General features: G+C 49.0%; 1 protein-coding gene across 1 annotated transcript in view; it reads left to right on the plus strand.

Moving 5' to 3' along the window:
• The window catches only part of MAP3K4 (mitogen-activated protein kinase kinase kinase 4), a 116550-nt gene extending 99228 nt beyond the window's left edge, over nt 1-17322 (plus strand). The window contains exons 19-28 of the mRNA XM_055433834.2: nt 1309-1409; nt 2087-2167; nt 5692-5883; nt 6974-7044; nt 7719-7835; nt 8731-8890; nt 11621-11743; nt 12364-12470; nt 14170-14349; nt 16341-17322. Coding sequence (XP_055289809.2) covers nt 1309-1409; nt 2087-2167; nt 5692-5883; nt 6974-7044; nt 7719-7835; nt 8731-8890; nt 11621-11743; nt 12364-12470; nt 14170-14349; nt 16341-16361 — 1153 coding nt within the window. The 3' untranslated portion in view covers nt 16362-17322. The remainder of the gene's footprint in view (nt 1-1308; nt 1410-2086; nt 2168-5691; nt 5884-6973; nt 7045-7718; nt 7836-8730; nt 8891-11620; nt 11744-12363; nt 12471-14169; nt 14350-16340) is intronic.
• Nucleotides 17323-19033: the final 1711 nt, after the last annotated feature.

The raw sequence follows: 19033 nt of genomic DNA on the forward strand, positions 1-19033 counted from the left end.
GAAAATAATCTTCCAGTGTTCTGCTTTCTAGAGTAGCTGTTAACTGGTTTGCGAGAGCCGGTTGTTTATGTTTCAGGAATTGTGCAAGTCAGTTGTTAAACCATGAAAACTGTTGAAGTCTGCAGACTCCCGCTCCCCCTGCAGCAAGATGTTAGGCGTTCACCCATACACATTTGGTTGAAGTGTGTTTTCTTGCCTGTTGCCCCAGGAGAAATCTGAGGATGTGGAGTTGGCTAACCTCCTCTCTGGGAAAGCAGGAAGATAGGGATGTTAGTGGCTTCTCCGTGGTCCCAGGATTGGCACAGCTTAGGAGGAGGGTGTATTTTCTTCACTTCAGCATCAGTGATTTTTTCCATGAAACAATAGCAAGACTTCTTGATGAACTACATAGCAGGAGATGCCCTCTCACTCCAGACTTAACACAGACCGCACTAGACTTGAGAGTGTAGGGAGGTTAAAAAAAGCCTTGCACACTTCATGATTTGTGAATGTCTGTCCAGTAGACCATGTTGCCTTAAACCTACTCAGTCTATAATTAAAAAAAAAGAGCATAAAAGCTACCATACTTCATTAAATCATTTGTTTAAAAAGATATGCACTAAACTGGTTAATAAACTAACACCATATTTATTTCGGATGATTTGAATTGTAATTTAATGCTTGCCCTTATTTAATTCTGGGCTTGATTTACCCTTTTGTGGACTCATTCTGGATTGCTGAACACTTCTGGAAAAGCCGCAACTTAGCTTTGCCCTTTACATGTTAAGCTTCCTGCTCTTCTGCCCTTTTGCTTGGCTACTGCTTAAGAAATGGTTAGGCATTCCCTTTCACTTGCTCCTGCAGAGACTTGAGCTGTTGTGAATCATGTAATGATTTTAGCACTTTAAATAGAATTAAATACTTGAGTATAATGTGATGGTCATATTAAATATTAGCCAGATTTGGCTCCTAATTTTAATCTGTCCTGGGCTTAAATTAGAGAGCTTTCTACACATGTCAGCACTACTTCAGTGACTACTGTTTTGTTTTTATTTTTGTTGCTGTCTTTAACATGAACCATGTATTGTGCAGCCAGGTTCTCCTGTGTTCTTCCAAACCCCAGAGACAGGTGTCTCGGTAGGGGCGCTGTCCCTTTCGGTGAATCATTCTTGGTTTGGAGGCTGTCCTTCATGTCATCCTTTACCCACGATGCCTGATGTTCTTGGGGACAGAGTCGCAGCCCAGTTGAGAATCACTGCTCTAGAAGACTCTGACAAATCTTTCAAGTTCTATCAGATTGATTGCTTAATTTTTGAAATGTTAAAACAGGGGTTCCAGTGTCCCTGAAAATGACCGCCTGGCTTCCATCGCAGCTGAATTGCAGTTCAGGTCGCTGAGCCGCCACTCCAGCCCCACCGAGGAGCGCGAGGGTGAGTGTGAGGTGTCCCCTGCGTCCCCCGCCAGCCTCACCGCTCGTCCTGGACCGCTGGCTCCCGCTGAGAACGATGAGTGTCAGAGCCTTGGGAGACGTTTAGTGCTGGGCACGTCGGCCTTTTAATGCAGATGCTTTTCTCCACGGGCGTCTTCTCCCTCTGTTGCTAAATAATTTTTGAAAACTATTGTTCCTGATATTTTAATTGTCGAGCACTCTTAATTCACTTTAAAAATATAAAGTGGCACTGTGCTTGTGGATGACAGGCTTAACTTTTCTTAGAATGCAGAGCTAGGAGTCTTTGCCCAGAAACCGCTCTTTTGCTCCTGTAACCCTACTGTGCTCTTGGGTAGGACCTTGGGAAGGGGGGACCCCTCCCACCCCCACCCCACAAAATCCAGTTTCTGCTCAGTATTCTGTTGTCTGTTCTTTGTGGAAGCTTCATGTAGTTAAAGTCCTGTAGCCCCATTAACAGCTTCTTAGTTTGGTGCAGTTTGCTCTAAATGATTGTAGAGACAGCTTTTCACACACACATCAAACAAATTAATCACTGGGAATGAGGTTGGTGGTTCACTAATCATCACTACTCACCTACATTTCATTCTGGCTCTGAATCAAATATGCCTGTTTGTTTTACAAGTCTTATTAGTTTCTATGAAAAAATACCTTCTGCAGAACCAGCATATCCAAAAGGTGATTCAAGTGGGTCAACTCGAAGAAGTTGGGAACTTCGGACGCTTATCAGTCAGACCAAGGGTAAGAGAAAGAATGTTGAGTGTTTAAGCATAAAGCAGACCAGCTTCAGCTGAAATATGCTTCGGTGTATGACTTACTCGACCTTCTGCATGAATGCTTTATCGTCACTTTTGTGCCTCTGGCATCACTTCCTGCCTGTGCTGTGTGTACAGTCCGTGTTTCTTATCAGTATCGGGTCCTTTGGAGCAGGAATGTGTTTTCCTCAGATTTGTAGTCTTTGAGCGGGGCGTTGTTCATTTTATATGTCACGTGGGTGGGCCCTTTGCATAATCCTTTGTACATGGTGTGTGTGTTAAGTTACTTCAGTCCTGTCCGACTCTTTGCAACCATATGGACTGTAGCCCACCAGGCTCCTCTGTCCGTGGGATTCTCCAGGCAAGAATACTGGAGTGGGTTGCCATGCCCTCCTCCAGGGCATCTTCCCAACCCAGGGATGGAACCCGAGTCTCTTAATGTCTCCAGCACTGGCAGGTGGTTTCTTTACCACTAGCGCCACCTGGGAAGCCCTTTGTATGTGGTAGGAATATAATAAATACTTGTGAAACGAATAACCGTTTATTTATTATGCTAAGAAGCTGAGAGAAAGCATTTGTCATACACAGCAGATGATCAGTTCGTGTGAACCAGAAGAATAAATAGCAGAAAAGGCCCTAGTCGAGCACAAAATGCTTTCACGTATTCGTCGTCACAACGGTCTTGAGCCATACCTGGGCAGAACAGATCCTGTTCTCTTTTTGTAAATAATCTGAGTTTCTGAGAAGCCAGACATTTGGCCGAGGTCGCCTGTGCTTGCCCCCACAGCGCCCCTCTGGAACATGTGTGACTGAGCAGGAGGGTCATCACCGGGCCCAGAGCAGTCACGAGGGGCTTCAGGGAGGGTCGAGGCTTGGGCTGGCCCCTGAAGGAGAAGGAGATCTGTGTCTCAGCCAGGAGGGAAAGTGCAGAAAGAGAAACACATCTGGAGGCCCACCGGGTGGCTAAAGAGCAGACCAGCAGGCCCAGCCCGGCGAGTGCGGGTATAAGTGAAGGTGGAGCTGGAAGGGTGCTGGGAGGTCTCGGCACAGCCGGGCTTGGTGGTCCAGGCCCTGTGTGCAGACCGCGGGTGGTCCCTGAGCCTCTGCAGCGTGCAGGCCTCCTGCATTCAGGGAGTGGGGTTGGGGGTGAGGAGGACGGCAGGGCAGGCCTGGGTCGCAGGCGAGGTGGGGAGCGGGCCCGAGCGCCGTCGCAGGCAGTATGAACGCAGACGCTGGCCAAGGGCTGTTCAGGAGGCGGGAGCAGCTGTGAAGCCACGGTTGCCAGACTGGGCAGGTGCGGCACGTGTAGTGGGTTTGAGGGGCCGGGGGCGTTTGTCAGCTTGAGCCCGGTGACAGGGGAGGGGTCTCCCCAGGGCCTCTCATGCCGTCAGTGGTTCCCACGGATACCAGGTCTTTGTGATAAGTTTCAAAACAAATACTCTGTGGTCAGGTAAACTTGGGAACTCCTAGGAGAGTTACAGTTTGCACAGACATCTTGAAAGACTAGGAAATCTTGAGAAATGTTTACTGTAAAAGGAAAGACTATTTCCCAGAAACGTTTAACAGTGGAGCCCATGGCCCGACAGCCATGAAATCTTGGTCAGTGCCAAGTAGACTCGATGTGTCGTGTAGTGAGGTCAGGGGAACAGGGGCCCCTGCTTCTAGGAAATGACTGTAGTCAGACGCTGCAGCTGGGACTTGGTAAGGAGTGTCTCCTCTCAGAGTGCCTGCTCAGTCCTCCGAGTCCTCAGTGATCGCTTTCACAGAGCATTCAGGCGCTTCGATGCCTCCTGAGGGCGCTGCGTGTGAGAACTGCAGGGGCGAGAGCTCTTCGCAGTATGGATGGGGACCTGTTAGCGGGTTGCTGTAGAATCAGCACGTACACACACACACAAAAATTGAACGGAGACCCAGTCACATGTAGAAAGTGAGTGTTTCATGAAACGGCTGCTTTAGATATCTATGTAAAAGATACTTCTTTCTATAAATTATGATCAAGTAAGTTGGAGAAATAGAGAGGGCTAGATGGAAAAATAAGGAAAGATAATAACAAAAGCTAAAATTTACCCAGTATCCTCATGTTCCAGGCACTGGGCTAAATGCTTTATGTGTGTGATTTCATTAAGTTCTCATAGTATCTCTGAATGAGGTATTTCTGTTTTGGGATTTGATGGCTAAAGAGGTAATTCACTTGCCGATTTTCACACACCTAGAGAAAGATGAAGCCCGGATTTTGTTCCAGCCATTCTGACTCTAGAGAAAGGACAGCTTTATTCCCTTCCCCGCAGAGAGCAGAGACAGCTTCTTGGAGGGGAGTAGAGCTCTGACAGCTGGAAGACAGGGAGGCGTGAGCATGGGCAAGGAGCAAGGCGCCGTGCGGTGTGCTCCACGGAGTCCCTTCTGTCAGGCTGGTCTGGAGACTGCGGCGGGCCCAGGGGAGTGGCCAGGAGAAGTGAACCTGGAGGAGCCTGCGTGAAGGCCTTGGACTGTTGGTCAGCAAGTTGGGATGAACCAGGAAATAAATTATGTGGGGAAACAATGTAATCAGATTTTACATTTGAGGAAGAGAATTTGGGGGTACTCCCTTGTGGCTCGGTGGTAAAGAATCCGCCCACAACGCAGGCGAAACAGGACTCGCAAGTTTGATCCCTTGGTGGGGAAGTTCCCCTGGAGAAGGAACTTACAACCCACTCCAGTATTCCCTTCTGGGAAACCCCACGGACAGAGGAGCCTGGTGGGCTACAGTCCACGGGGTCACAAAGAGTCCGACACGACTGAGCAGCTAAACAATAAGAAAATTCTGAGCAGTGAGAGAGCACGTGGAGGGGAGAGACTCGAGGCAGACAGGTGGTCACTGCAGAGTCTGACCAGCCTTGGGAGAGGAGACCATTGGTTCTGCGTGAGTAGCTTCTGTTCTGTGTGAGGCGGACAGGTGGTCACTGCAGAGTCTAACCAGGCTTGGGAGAGGAGACCATCGGTTCTGTGTGAGTAGCTTCTGTTCTGTGTGAGGCGGACAGGTGGTTACTGCAGAGTCTAACCAGCCTTGGGAGAGGAGACCATCGGTTCTGTGTGAGGCGGACAGGTGGTCACTGCAGAGTCTAACCAGCCTTGGGAGAGGAGACCATCGGTTCTGTCTGAGTAGCTTCTGTTCTGTGTGAGGCGGACAGGTGGTCACTGCAGAGTCTAACCAGCTTTGGGAGAGGTGACCATCGGTTCTGTGTGAGTAGCTTCTGTTCTGTGTGAGGCGGACAGGTGGTCACTGCAGAGTCTAACCAGCCTTGGGAGAGGAGACCATCAGTTCTGTCTGAGTAGCTTCTGTTCTGTGTGTGTACTTCCCTATAGTGGGCTGTGTGCTCTGAAGACGTTAGGTTTGGGGGACTTTAATTCAGGTGCTGTGTAGCTGAAGAGATGATGCTTGATGGAGTGCTAATGTCTGTTGCTCTGCTTTTATGATTATTTGCTGGAAGTTGACTATGGTTGGGATGACTGAGTTTACACTTCTCCCTGCAGATACTGCTTCTAAGCAAGGACCCATAGAAGCCATTCAGAAGTCAGTCCGACTGTTTGAAGAAAAGCGGTATCGAGAAATGAGGAGAAAAAACATCATTGGTCAAGTCTGTGACACCCCTAAGTCTTATGACAACGTCATGCACGTTGGCTTGAGGAAGGTGACCTTTAAGTGGCAAAGAGGAAACAAAATCGGTAAGGAAACTAACAAGCATGGCGCAGAGATGGTCCCTGTTAGAAATAACAAGTCACGCTGTTTTAGGTTAAGTCTTCTGTGGTTGGTCTTTTTCTCTCACAGACGTGGCAAATTACACATCCTCGCTTTTGCACAGGGTTCTGATTTTTTGGTTTTACTTGTAAGATACGTTCTAAGAACAGTGTAAAAGAGATTTTTAAATGACTCATTAGATGGAGTGTTCTGCTTGATAACTTCAGAAATTGCCGCTGGAGAGCTCCATAAATCTTACTCCTTTGTTCTAGTCTGTGCTCTTTCCATCTTATTCCCGCACGACCCTTATTGAAGTAAGACTGAATACAAATGCCAATGGGGCAGTGTCTTCAAAAACATTAATTAATTTCCAGATGAAACAGTTTCCTGTTAAATAACTAGTGATAGATTGTGTGGAGAAGGAGCTGATTATGTTTCAGACCTTTCCCCCTTTCAAATGCATTTATCTGTTGAGCATTTAGGTCTGAAGACGCAAATGCAATTGTAATATAGGGCTCTGTGAGCCTCAGGAAGTTTTTATAGAGCTGTCAGGACAGAAGACACTGAACAGAATCAGACCCTTTATAAATGGTGTGAATCTCATTATCAGTCTTATGTAGCCATACATCCCCTTAGTTTCATGTTTCAGAAGGTGTCTTAGTAGAATACCCCGCTAACATCCCACACGCCTGGACAGGCAGCAGTGAGGCCCGTGAGCTGGCAGCCAGGCTTACCCTGGCCAAGCCCCCTGCCCCCGGCCCAGACCTCCCCCAGGGCCATAAGGGGCTCAGGAGTATGCACCAGGGGCTCGGTGCTTGCCTTCATGCCCCTTCTGGGATTTGTCGGTTGGTTCTATTCTGTTTACAGGTATTTACAGGTAAGACATAGTGAAAGATTGCCTGAGACTTAGGTTATCAGGGAACGTTCAGAAATAGTTTGGCTTTTGCGGTAGTAGACTATGGTAAGCACGATTCTGGATACATGAACGTGGAGTCGGGCTGGGAAGACATTATTATGCGTCTGAATGAGTTGGAGTGGCCTGGCTCTGGCGGCTGAGAGCAGCACGTCTGTTCACAGGGGAAGGGCAGTACGGGAAGGTCTACACCTGCATCAACGTCGACACCGGCGAGCTGATGGCCATGAAGGAGGTGGGTGCCCGGCCCCGGGGCCTCTGTGCTGGACACTTGAAACGAGGCTTGTGTTCACGAGCTGAGGGCTGGCCCGAGTGCTCCCACAGTGCTCTAACGTTTCAGATGTCTGAAACTGACATTTCCCACAGTCTAGGCTTTTACACCTTTGGGACCTCGGGGGGTTGCTCGGGGGGCTTGGGGGACATTTGTGATAAGGTTCAGAAATGAGCAGACTGTTAACTGCTGGAGGTAGAATGGCAGGAGCCAGGAACGCCTGAGGAAGGCCCCTGGGAGACACCGAGGGCCATGGCAGGCGAGGCCAGTCCCCCGAGCCGTCGTGGGGTGCCAGGCACATGCGGCCCCACCCATCAACCCCCGCAGTGTCTCCTCATCCTCGCCGAGGGGCACTTAGGTGGTGCCCGTGTGGTCGTGAACTTAGTAAGAGCAGAATCTTCTCTCTTCCTTTGGTCTCGAAAACCTAAACACCTGTGATTGCTTCCTGGCAGTTCCATGTTTCAGTTAACTCAGTCTGCAGTTACGAAAGTGATCCCGCTGGCTGCTGTCTGAGCATGTACTCTAAAGCAGGCGAGCTTAACTCATCAGCAAGGGGAAGAGAGCCCACCCGGAAGTCAGGTGGGCGCGTTTCTAGTTTGTGCCAGTGCCAACAGTAACCAGCCGGTTTCCTTTTCCAGATTCGATTTCAACCCAACGACCATAAAACCATCAAGGAAACTGCAGACGAGCTGAAAATCTTTGAAGGCATCAAGCACCCCAATCTGGTTCGGTATTTTGGTGTGGAGCTACATAGAGTAAGCCAACTTTGATCACACTGTGCGGTGTGAGCGGTCAGTGAGGGCGCAGATGGAGTCCTGTCCTACATCACAGGTCTTCTCATTTCAGAGCACAGTAACTTTGCCTAATTATCAGGAAATCTCCATGAGTTACTCCATTTCTGCCTTCTCTCTGAAACTAGAGGAGCCCTTCCTGAAATGTAAGTTGTAGACCGTAGTCATTAACCCGACATTATAAAGCGCTGAAACCCGTCCTGCTGACCAGAGGAGTTCTCTCGTGCCCCCGACACTGCTGTTGGTTGCCTTTTTTTTTTTTCCCCTTCTGTTTTTTGCCAAGCCACTGTTGATCACACTGTTCAGTATTTTTTTTTCCTTTTGTTTGTGTTTAAAGAACCATTGTAAAATGAGAGAAAGCGAAGACCTCAGCTTATTTTCCCCAGTGTGTTTAACACTAAGCACTTGGAGGGAAAGAGGATCACCTGGAGCTTCTTGGTGGAATATGAACTTCTGGGGAAGTTGGATCCTGACGATTTTTAATGTTTTTCACAGATAAATTCATATCTGAAAAGGATGTGTTTCAGTACTTAATACACTTACAGGGACAGTCCTGTTGGTCCCTGTCTGAGATTATGTAGCAGACTGAATTTCAGAGGGTTCCAGACATTTATCACTTGTGGTTCGGTGATGGTCTTATCCCAGCCAGCTGTATAATTCCAGACAGAGGAGGCAGGCAGAGACACCGCTCTTTACAGAGGAGTTAGAAATGGCCGTTTTGAGAGGAATTCAGACTTCAGGATGACCAGTGTAGCTGACCCTTAGAAGGAAGAGTCTCGGGGGCGTGGCCAGTGGAGCATTCCAGGCTCCTCACTCAGCGTCCAGGTAGACACGGGGCCATGTGTGGTTCCTCCCGCAGGAGGAGATGTACATCTTCATGGAGTACTGTGACGAGGGCACCCTGGAAGAGGTGTCGAGGCTGGGACTCCAGGAGCACGTCATCAGGCTGTATTCTAAGCAGATCACCGTGGCCATCAACGTCCTCCATGAGCACGGCATAGTTCACCGTGACATTAAAGGTGATCCCCACACTCCTTTGCCCACCAGGGCATCTGCCGTGCCCAGCACGCGGTGGCTCCCCTCACTTCTCCAGAAAGAAACGGCTTTGCTTTGAATATTCTTCTGTAAAGAACCCAGCACTGAGAAACTGTGCAGGGCATACATCTCCTTCCAGGAGCACGTAGCTCTGCTCTTCCTGCTCAGCACTGCATTTAGCCAGATCTGTGCCCCAGAATGCAACCTGCTGCTGTGTAGGCTGGTTTGGCTTGTGATTAGAACATCCTTTCTTTCCCCTCTGTATTTGGATGTGAACATTGTGAACCTGTGAAGTGACGGTGAATCAGGAATGCTGGTGTAAGTTACGATTTGCAGCTGAGTTTGGGGAGAGGATAGTTTATTTGGGCTTCCCTGGTGGCTCAGATGGCAAAGAATCCGCCTGCAATGCAGGACACCCGGGTTTGATCCCTGGGTTGGGAATATCACCTGGAGGAGGACGTGGTGGCCCACTCCAGTATTCTTGCCTGGAGAATCCCATGGACAGAGGAGCCTGGCGGGCTCCAGTCCATTGGGTCGCAAACTGTGGGACTTGGCCTCGCGACGAACACTTTGACTTCGGGGTTTGTTTACTGCAGCCATTTCCAGTGAGAGTTCCGCTCGAGGTCAGCTCCGTCCCCCTGACTGAAGGAGTGCGCTAGCCATCCCCGTGTCGGGGAGCAGCCCTGCTTAGAAGCGCGCTGGCCGTCCTCGTGTCGGGGAGCGGCCCTGCTTAGGAGTGTGCTGGCCGTCCCCGTGCGGGGGAGCGGCCCTGCTTAGGAGCGCGCTGGCCGTCCTTGGGGGGGGAGCAGCCCTGCTTAGGAGCGCGCTGGCCGTCCTTGTTGGGGGGGAGCAGCCCTGCTTAGGAGCGCGCTGGCCGTCCTTGTTGGGGGGGAGCAGCCCTGCTTAGGAGCGCGCTGGCCGTCCTTGTTGGGGGGGAGCAGCCCTGCTTAGGAGCGCGCTGGCCGTCCCCGTGTGGGGGAGCGGCCCTGCTTAGGAGCGCGCTGGCTGTCCCCGTGTGGGGGAACGGCCCTGCTTAGCCCAGAGCTGCCCCCTTGTGGCTGCCTTACCTACACTGCGCCCCTCATCTGTGTATTTGGGCGTCTCGGGGACAATTAGAATGGCAAATCAGGTTGCTCTCTGACTGATCCCAGACTGAGGGGTTTCATTCTCTCCTTTAACCTGAGGCCAACATACACAGGTTCACTGTAGATGGCCGGACTTGCAACCAGGCATTAGCTTCCATGGGGCGGGGCCACCCCAGGGCCTGCTTCGCTGGTGGAAGAACTGCCCATGTTCTGTAATGGCTCCTGCATGCCCGGCGTACCCCAGTCTCGCTGCCCACCCACTCCGTCCACCACGTTGCTTTGTTGTCTTGGCGTTTGCTTCATCGGCTCTGGGTGAGGCCATGGCGTAGCCCATTTCCAAATACCACACTCAGGAAGTGGTACCTTTGTGTCGTTGGCCGTGGCCACAGAGAATCCCTCAGAGTCCTTGAATCAAGTCCATCCACGTGCGTCCGTGTGATAGTCTTTAGAGCTCAGTGTGGCTGAGAGAGAGGGCCTGTGAGTCAGCTCCAGAACCATGCACGAGCGCAATCTGCTCGGGCGGCCTTCCTGCCCCGGGAGCGGGGTGGGTCAGCAGCTCATTGTGTAGCTGGCTGTCTAACGTGAGGGCTCTGTATGGCTTTTGGAAGGAGGTGCCTTGGACAGAAGGCTGAGCTGTGTGGCGCAGTCAGAGGAGTTCAGGCCTTGTAGCCTGCAGGAGGCGGGGCTGCCCCGGGAGATGAGCAGTGACCCCAGGTTCCAACTAGAGTACGAGCCAGGTGTGTGCGCTGCTCCTGAGATAGGAGATGCACACAGAACATTCTTTCCATCAGTCTGGACTCACTCTGATGGCGGCTTCTGATGCAGTTCTGCAGACCAGCAGAGAGAGAGAGGGTGTGTGTGTGTGGGGGGAGAGTGTGCGAGAGAGAGTGGAGAGTGTGTGTGTGAGTGTGTGTGTGGGGGGGAGTGTGGGAGTATGAGTGTGAGAGAGAGTGTGTGTGTGTTACGTCTCGATTACACTTGCTTCTTGCTACGGCCACTGCTGATCGTACACAAGCTCTCACCTTCGGAACTGCTGCCACAGGCATTTGTGATTTGTAGGTAGTTTCTCCGGTAAGCGTCTCCCTGGGTTTTTAAAGCATTAATTATTGTATTTTTGGCTGCACGCGGCCTTGCTCTGGCGGTGGTGAGCAGGGGCTGCCCGTCCGTGCAGTGCGCGGGCTCCTCGTGGATGTGGCCTCTCTGCAGAGTGCAGGCTCCAGGTGCTCGGGCCTTAGCGCTTGCAGCACTCGGGCTCGGCAGTTGGGGTGCTCAGCTGCCCTGCGGCAGGTGGAACCTTCCCATACCCTCATCTCCTGCATTGGCAGGGGGAGTCTTATGCACTGTACCACTAGGGAAGTCCCTCTCCCTGCGTTTTTAATGTTGGAATTTATGCGTGTCTTTCAGTTCAGAATTTGTCAAAGCTGTCTGCACTGATATTAAAATTTCTTTACTTTGTATTACTATTTGTGAATGAGGCTTAAAATCTTTCTAATGATAACACTTTGCAAGGAAAGTTTCATAAATCTTTTTAATGTTGCGAATCAAGTTCCTGATAGTTCAGGTTACCACCTAAGCTTCAAAACGCCTGTGTTGTGTTTCAGAGGCTCAGTGCTGCTCATTTCTTGTTAGGTGCCAACATCTTCCTGACCTCGTCTGGACTAATCAAGCTGGGGGATTTTGGATGCTCAGTAAAGCTTAAGAACAACGCGCAGACCATGCCTGGTGAAGTGAATAGCACGCTGGGGACAGCAGGTGGGTCCGGCGAGGTTGGGCTTTGCCCTGGGGCTCCCTCCAGCGTGCCAGGACCCTGCCTCTCTGCCCTCCTAGTTGGCAGACGTGGGGAGCAGTCAAGGCTTCTCGCCAGGCGGGGAGGAGCCACGCCTGAAAGCGCTTATCAGATTGGGAAGTCACATCTCTCCCTTAAACTTACAGCAGGGAAGAAAGGCCTCATTTCCTTCCCAGAAAAGCCTGTGTTTCACACTGGGTTTATTAAAACTATTCTAGTCAAAACAGCATTATGTTTAAATGGTGATTATTTGTTTTGATCATTTAGAAACGTCATAAAATTTCATATTCTCTTTTGCAGGTTAAATTTCATATTTTTCGTCACAAATAGAATTTATCTGAATATTTACACATTCAGCATTGTCTTTTAGAAGATTAATTTGGCTCCTAAAATATCCATTCAAGAAATTATTTTGAGATATTTATTTTGAAGTCTTAATAGTTTTTATTATGTAATTGAGAAAGTTTCCCCTGAATAAATCAGTTTTTTCTGTGGAATATTAGATAATATTAATGTTTTGCTTGGCTCTGTTAATTCATGATGCAGTATTTGTAATCCATTCCTCTCGTATCTGTGGCTTTTAAAGCATACATGGCTCCGGAAGTCATCACTCGTGCCAAAGGAGAAGGCCACGGGCGTGCGGCTGACATCTGGAGCCTGGGGTGTGTTGTCATAGAGATGGTGACTGGCAAGGTGAGCAGAGCCCATGCCTGGTGGAAAGCCTTGAGGGGGGCACTTTGCATTAACAGAGCAGTCATTGTGGCTTCACTCCCATTATGAATACTGGAAACGTGTTTCCTGCAAAATAGAGAACATGACCTGTCAAAAGATACGGTAAGTTAAAACAAGTGACAAACTAGGAACCAAATGTTTATCAGATGCGTGACTTAGAGGACTCCTCCGAGGAAAAGAAAAAGCATAAAATTCCAATTAAAACATAGAAAGTAAGCAGATACGAGAAGAAACAGAAGTTGAAACCTTCTGTCCACACACAGACTGGCACATGAATGCCTGTATCTGTTTTATTCATAATTGAATAAATGGATAAACTTTCGAATGGATGAACTGTGGTAATCCATACAACGGAATATCATGCAGTGACAAAAAGAAATTGGCCATGAAACGACAGGGAAAAACCTGAAAACGCATATTCATTGCTGAGTGAATGAACCCAGTCTGAAAACACCACATCCTGTATGATTCTCAACCTTCTGGCGTTCGGGAAGAGGCAGAACAGGCAAGTCAGAGAAGATCAGAGGTTGCCAGGGCTTCCCAGGTGGGGCTCGTGGTAGAGAGCCCACCTGCCCGTGCAGGAATCGCGGGTCCGATCCCTGGGTCGGGAAGATCCCCTGGAAGAGGGCATGACAACCCCCTCCAGTGTTCTTGCCTGGAGAATCCCGTGGACAGAGGAACCTGACGGGCTATAGTCCATGGGGTCACAGAGAGTCGGATACAACTGAAGCGACTTAGCCCTGGGAGATGGAAGGAAGGACAGACAGAGCATATGGATTTTAAGGGCAGTGAAGCTGTCATGTGTGACGTAATATCTGAAAATCCTCAAAATTGATCTTCTGATGTAGATACTGCTGCTGAACAACTGTACAAATGTATAAAGGTCGTGTGTTTGGCGGGGGAGGTTTATAGCATTAGTTTATAAAGCAAGAAAGTTACAAACCTCCTAAATATTATTAGTAGGAAACTAAATTATTATACAGCTCGACTTGCAGCTGCTGAGAATAGGTGCTCAATAAATATTAGCTAGTATTATTTCTGTTAGCATTAACATAGATGCCCATGGTACCTGTTATTTCAGTCAAGCCATATATTGGAAAAAGAGCAAGTTCTCACACTGAAGAATACACATCTCAATAACTAAACAGCGGTACATAAGTTGGGAGGCCATGCAAACTTAGTTCTTTCCCCCATGAATCTCATTTCCCTGTAATTGTAGTAAAATAAGCTTGGCACTAGTAGAATTTAATGCTGATTATTCAACAGGGTAGCGTATTAAACATCCCAAGATAACTGTTGGATTTTGTCTTATTGACATTTTCATATAATTTTATGTATTAGATGACGATGACATCTAGGTAATGCTGGACAGTAGAACACCTCAGGGGGTAGGCAGACTGTGCCACTGCCTGATTTTGTAAATAAAGTTTTATTGGCACACGGCCAGCCCATTCATTTATCCATTGTAACCTAAGCCTGCTTTTATGTCACAATGGGAAAATTGAGTAGTTGTGACAGAGACCGCCTGGCTTGCAAGCTTATGTAAAAGTTTGCCGGCCTTGGTACGTATTGATCCTGAGATGCCTAAAAAGAGATGGGGCAGCTGCTTTTTCTTTATGGTCACGTAGTCTCAAAACCTGGTTTTTTTCCCTGTTTTTAGAGACCTTGGCATGAATATGAACACAACTTTCAGATTATGTACAAAGTGGGAATGGGGCACAAGCCGCCAATCCCTGAACGACTAAGCCCCGAAGGGAAGGACTTCCTTTCTCACTGCCTGGAGAGCGAGCCCAGGATGCGGTGGACAGCCAGCCAGCTCCTCGACCACTCCTTCGTCAAGGTTTGGCAGAGTGCTGTATAAATGTTTGTGTTCTGTTCGCATCTGGCACTTTAGTGAAATTTGGAAATAGAAAATATCTATACCTGAGGTGGCTCAGAGGTTAAAGCATCCGCTTGTAATGTGGGAAACCTGGGTTCGATCCCTGGGTTGGGAAGATTCCCTGGAAAAGGAAATGGCAACCCACTCCAGTATTCTTGCCTGGAGAATCCCATGGATGGAGGAGCCTGGTAGGCTATATAGTCCATGGGGTAGCAAAGAGTCGGACACGACTGAGCGACTTCATACCTGAGATGGAAAGGAGCTAAAGTGTGCGGTGCCAGGGAATTTTGTATGTTTTTTTTTCCTTTGGGCCGATGTTCATTGCGGTTCTCCTTGACCCAGGCTGGTGCTTTGAGGGGCACCTGGCACGTTAAATCGGATTTTAAGGGGGATGGGCTGAGAGACAGTCTCCCTTCAGAGTGTGCAGTCTGCTTGAGTGCAGGGTTGGGAGCAGCGTCTCTGCTGAGGGAGCAGAGACGGAGTACCGACCAGGGGCCGTGTTGGAGCTGTGACAGTGGAATGCGAGCCGCGTTGTAGTTGTAGCCTCACCGAGGAGAGGGCTTTCGTCCCGTCAGGTGGCCCCAGCTCCTGCGTCCTTCAGAGTGAGACGCCAGAGCTGTTGGGGAGGGATTGGCCAGCTCAGGGAGCGGAGGCAGGAGTCGGGGGGGACAGAGTGGAAGGGAGTCTGCCTCCCGAGAGGGCGAAGCCGGGTGTCAGTGAGGGCTGACGGAACACCGGGCGTGGGTGATGGCCAGCGATAGCGCTAGACGGTAGGCAGGAACCGTGAGAAGGGACGTCAGTGTTCTTGGACAGCGCAGCACGATGATCGTGCTGTTGAGCGATGACGGTGGAGGCAGGAGGCTCGGTAGGAAGCTGCTGACACGGCCGATAGGCTGGGAAGGGAGGCCAGGGGCGAGCGATCAGCCACACAGTCCATCCTAAAGGAGATCAGTCCAGGTGTTCATTGGAAGGACTAATGTTGAAACTGAACTCCAATACTTTGGTCACCTGATGCAAAGAGCTGACTCATTAGAAAAGACCCTGATGCTGGGAAAGATTGAGGGTGAGAAGAGAAGGGGATGACAGAGGATGAGATGGCTGGATGGCATCACTGACTACATGGACATGAGTTTGGGTAAACTCCAGGAGTTGGTGATGGACAGGGAGGCCTGGCGTGCTTCAGTCCATGGGGTCACAAAGAGTCGGACATGACTGAGCAGCTGAACTGAACTGAGAGGTTGAGGGGCCACAAGTGTGTGACTGATGGGGTGTGCAAGGAGGTGCGTGGGGGAGGAGCCCAGGACGGAGCCGGGCCCTGCTTGCGCTGCCAGGTATCGGGTTCTGCTCACCAGGACAGGTCAGGAGGGCCACTGGCTGAGGGCTGGGTCTGGGAGTGACGGTTTTCTCTTTGGTAAATGCAGTTTGAGGTGTGTTTGGGACACCTGCTGGGGCATGTGAATACTCTGGACTGGCACTCAGAAGAAAATTGGGGTAGGAGATAGGCGTGGCGACAGAAATACTGCTGGGACAGTATTTGGAGAAGAAATGGAAAGAGAGCGGAACGCTGGAGAAAACATTTTCAGGTCCTGATTAGGGGAGATGAGGCTGGGGGATGGTGACATTATTCCTGGGGGAGTGAAGTCAAGGAGTCAGTAGCTCTGTTTGCTGCACAGATACTAGGGATTTGTAATTAAATAAAAATGTGTTTATCGTTTGTAAGGTGTATAAACAATATTTGTTGACTTGACATTGTACAGATACATCCCGACAGATGCTGTCAGTAGTCAGTTCGTAAAGCCGGAGCTTGGCAGTGACGTCCCACTGCCTTGATCACGCCTTTGCCATGGGCCAGGCTCACTGCCGGAGCATCAGGGCACCGGTGATGACTCACTTGTAAAGCTGGTGCGCGGCACGCACGAGTGGGGCTCAGTGCTGTCCTGCCCCCCTCACAGGTTTGCACGGATGAAGAGTGAAGCCGGCGGGTCTGGGGCCTGGCAGAGGGCCTGTGCGCAGAGAGTCCCCTCGATCACTACTGTATGTAACGTTTCCACGGAGACCGCCGAGAAGCGGCGTCGACCTCTCTGACCCTCCGAGACGGCCAGCTGCCCGGTGACGCGCGTCCGCCTCCTGCTGCTCCCGCCCGTGGCCCGGGGCCCCCTGAGAGCTGGTGTCCATGAGGCAGAGAAGCTTCGTGCCAAGTGCCATCACTACTGTACACGGACCCCGCCTCCGTGCCCGCCGTGTCCCGGCCGGTGGAGAACCGTGGCATCAGGGTATTACCGTCCACCTTTCTAGGTCCCGAGCAGTTGTAGTGTTACCAGGCGTCCTGGGCCTTGTTGTTAATCTCCTGTTTTATCGAGTGCACTGACTGTGAAACCTTACCTTTCTTGCTGTTGTTGGCAAGCCACAGGTTTGTTCTGCAAAAGGCCGATTAATGAAATTTTAAGAGAAAAGGTTCTTTTTTCAATAAATGGTTTATTTTAGGAAAGCTGTTATATTGTCTCTCAATGGTCATCAGCTTCAGAGCCAACACATCATCCGTACAGAAGTCTGCCCTTGTCACTGCCTTGTCCCTCGACAGAAGGGGCACCGTGAGGCCTTCAGGTCTAGAGTCTCCTTGCTGCAGAGTGGGGGGAAGTGAAACAACACTGAGGACGTCGGAGGCCCTTCGGGTCTTTGGATGTTAACTGCAAGTTCAGAGCAGATAGAAGTTCAGGCCTCGTTATCACATGCTGGGGGCTCAGTTTCATTTTTAAATCAGGATGTGTAGGTGCCGGGTCAGTGTACATACTGCTGAACGATATCTTGACAAGAAAGCATCGTTTTCCAGAATGTAAATATTTCAGCAGTTAGTTTTTAAAATAGCCCAAATTATCTGTTGTTGATGGTGTTCTTTTATTTCTTTTTGCTATTAAATTTTTTTAAAAGATTGACCTTAAAGCTTCGTGAAATCTTTTTAGAGGGTATCTGATGCACTCCTGACCTGTGGCAGCTGACTCTGGGCAAGTGCTGGCTCAAGTGTGTTCTGTGTTCACCTCCCCTCCAGGGCGCTGATCCCCTCAGCAGGGAAATTAACGTCCTTGAGAAAGTTGGCGTAACAGAATGATTTGTAATTTCATTTTTTTTAAATAGCTATCGGAGGGATGATTTATGTAACATTTAAAGTGTACAGTTCAGTAATTTTTAACATAGGTGCGTAGTTGTACAGCCATCATTGTACTCCGTCTTAGAATAATTCCGTTTCCCCGAAAGAAAGCTCATGTCCATTTGCAGTGAAGCCTCCCTCAGCCTTAGGCAGCCTCTGAGCCACCTACTGATTCTGCAGATGAGCCTGTTCTAGACGTTCAGTGTAAGTGGAATTTCAGACTGTACTCTTCTTGTCTGGCCTCTGTCATTTAGCAGGATTCCAAGGTCTGTGCATGTTGTAGCACTGTGTTAATTGTACCATCCCTTCTTATTGCTGAGTATTGATCCATTATATGGATATACCACCTGATTTATTTATTCATTGACTGCTTTCACTTTTTGGTTGCAGTGAATGGTGCTGCTCCAAACATTTGCATACAGGTCTGTGTGTGGATCTGTATTTTCATTTCTCTTGACAGTGGAACTGCTGGCTCATAGGGTAAATCCATGTTCAATTTTTTTAACAAACTGTCAAACTGCCAAAGTGGCTGCTGTGTTGGCTTAAATTCCCAACCAGCAACACAGAAGGTTCTAGCTTTTCCCAACCCTTTCCAACACTTGATACTGTCTTTTTTATAGTAGCCATCCCAGTATATGTCAAGTGGTGTCTCATTATGGTTCTGATCTGCATTTCTCTGACCATTGTGAGCATTTCTTGTGTATGTTGGCTGTTCATCTTTCTTCTTTAGTGAGGTATCTATGTGAATCGTTTGCCCCTTTTTGTACTGGGTTACTTGACTTCTTACTAAGTTGTGAGAGATTTTTATACATTCTGGATACAAATGCTTTCCCAGATATTTGATTTGCAAATGTTTTTTCCCACAGTCTGTGGCTTGCCTCTTCGCATTTTAATGGTTTCTCTTGAAGTTCAGAAGTCGTAAATTTTGAAGTCTGGTTTCCAGGCTGCTGCTTTATTGCATGTGTTCCTGATATCGTGACTTGACTCAAGGTCATGAAGTATTTATACCTATATTTTCTTCTAAGAGTTGTATAGTTTTAGCTCTCATATTTAGCTCTATCGTCTATTTTTAATGTTTATATATCATATCAGATAAAGGTCCAAATTCACCCTTCTGCATGTCAATAATTATTAGACCTTGCATTCATTTGTTAAAAAGACTCTTTTTTCTCTGTTGAATTGCTTTGGTATCCTTGTTGAAATCAGTTGAACACAAACCTAGGGGTTTTATCTCTGGACTCTCAGTTCTGTCCCATTGATCTACACAGCTGTCTTATGTAGAACCCCACTGTCTGGATTAATGTAGCTTTGTAAAGGAAGTTTTGAAGTTGGGAAGTGTGAGCTCTTCAACTTTGTTCTACTTTCTCAAGAGTGTTTTGGTTATTCTGGGTCATTTGTGTTTCCCTAAGAATTTTAGGATCAGCTTGTTAAATTGTGGCCCCCACCACCCCTGCTCCCCGCCCCCCCCCCCCCCCCGCCCAGCCCCCAACCAGAAATCAG

This window comes from Moschus berezovskii, chromosome 10, assembly GCF_049115385.1.
Source record: "Moschus berezovskii isolate FMDL1 chromosome 10, NW_MosBer_1.0, whole genome shotgun sequence".
NCBI classification, from domain to species: domain Eukaryota; kingdom Metazoa; phylum Chordata; class Mammalia; order Artiodactyla; family Moschidae; genus Moschus; species Moschus berezovskii.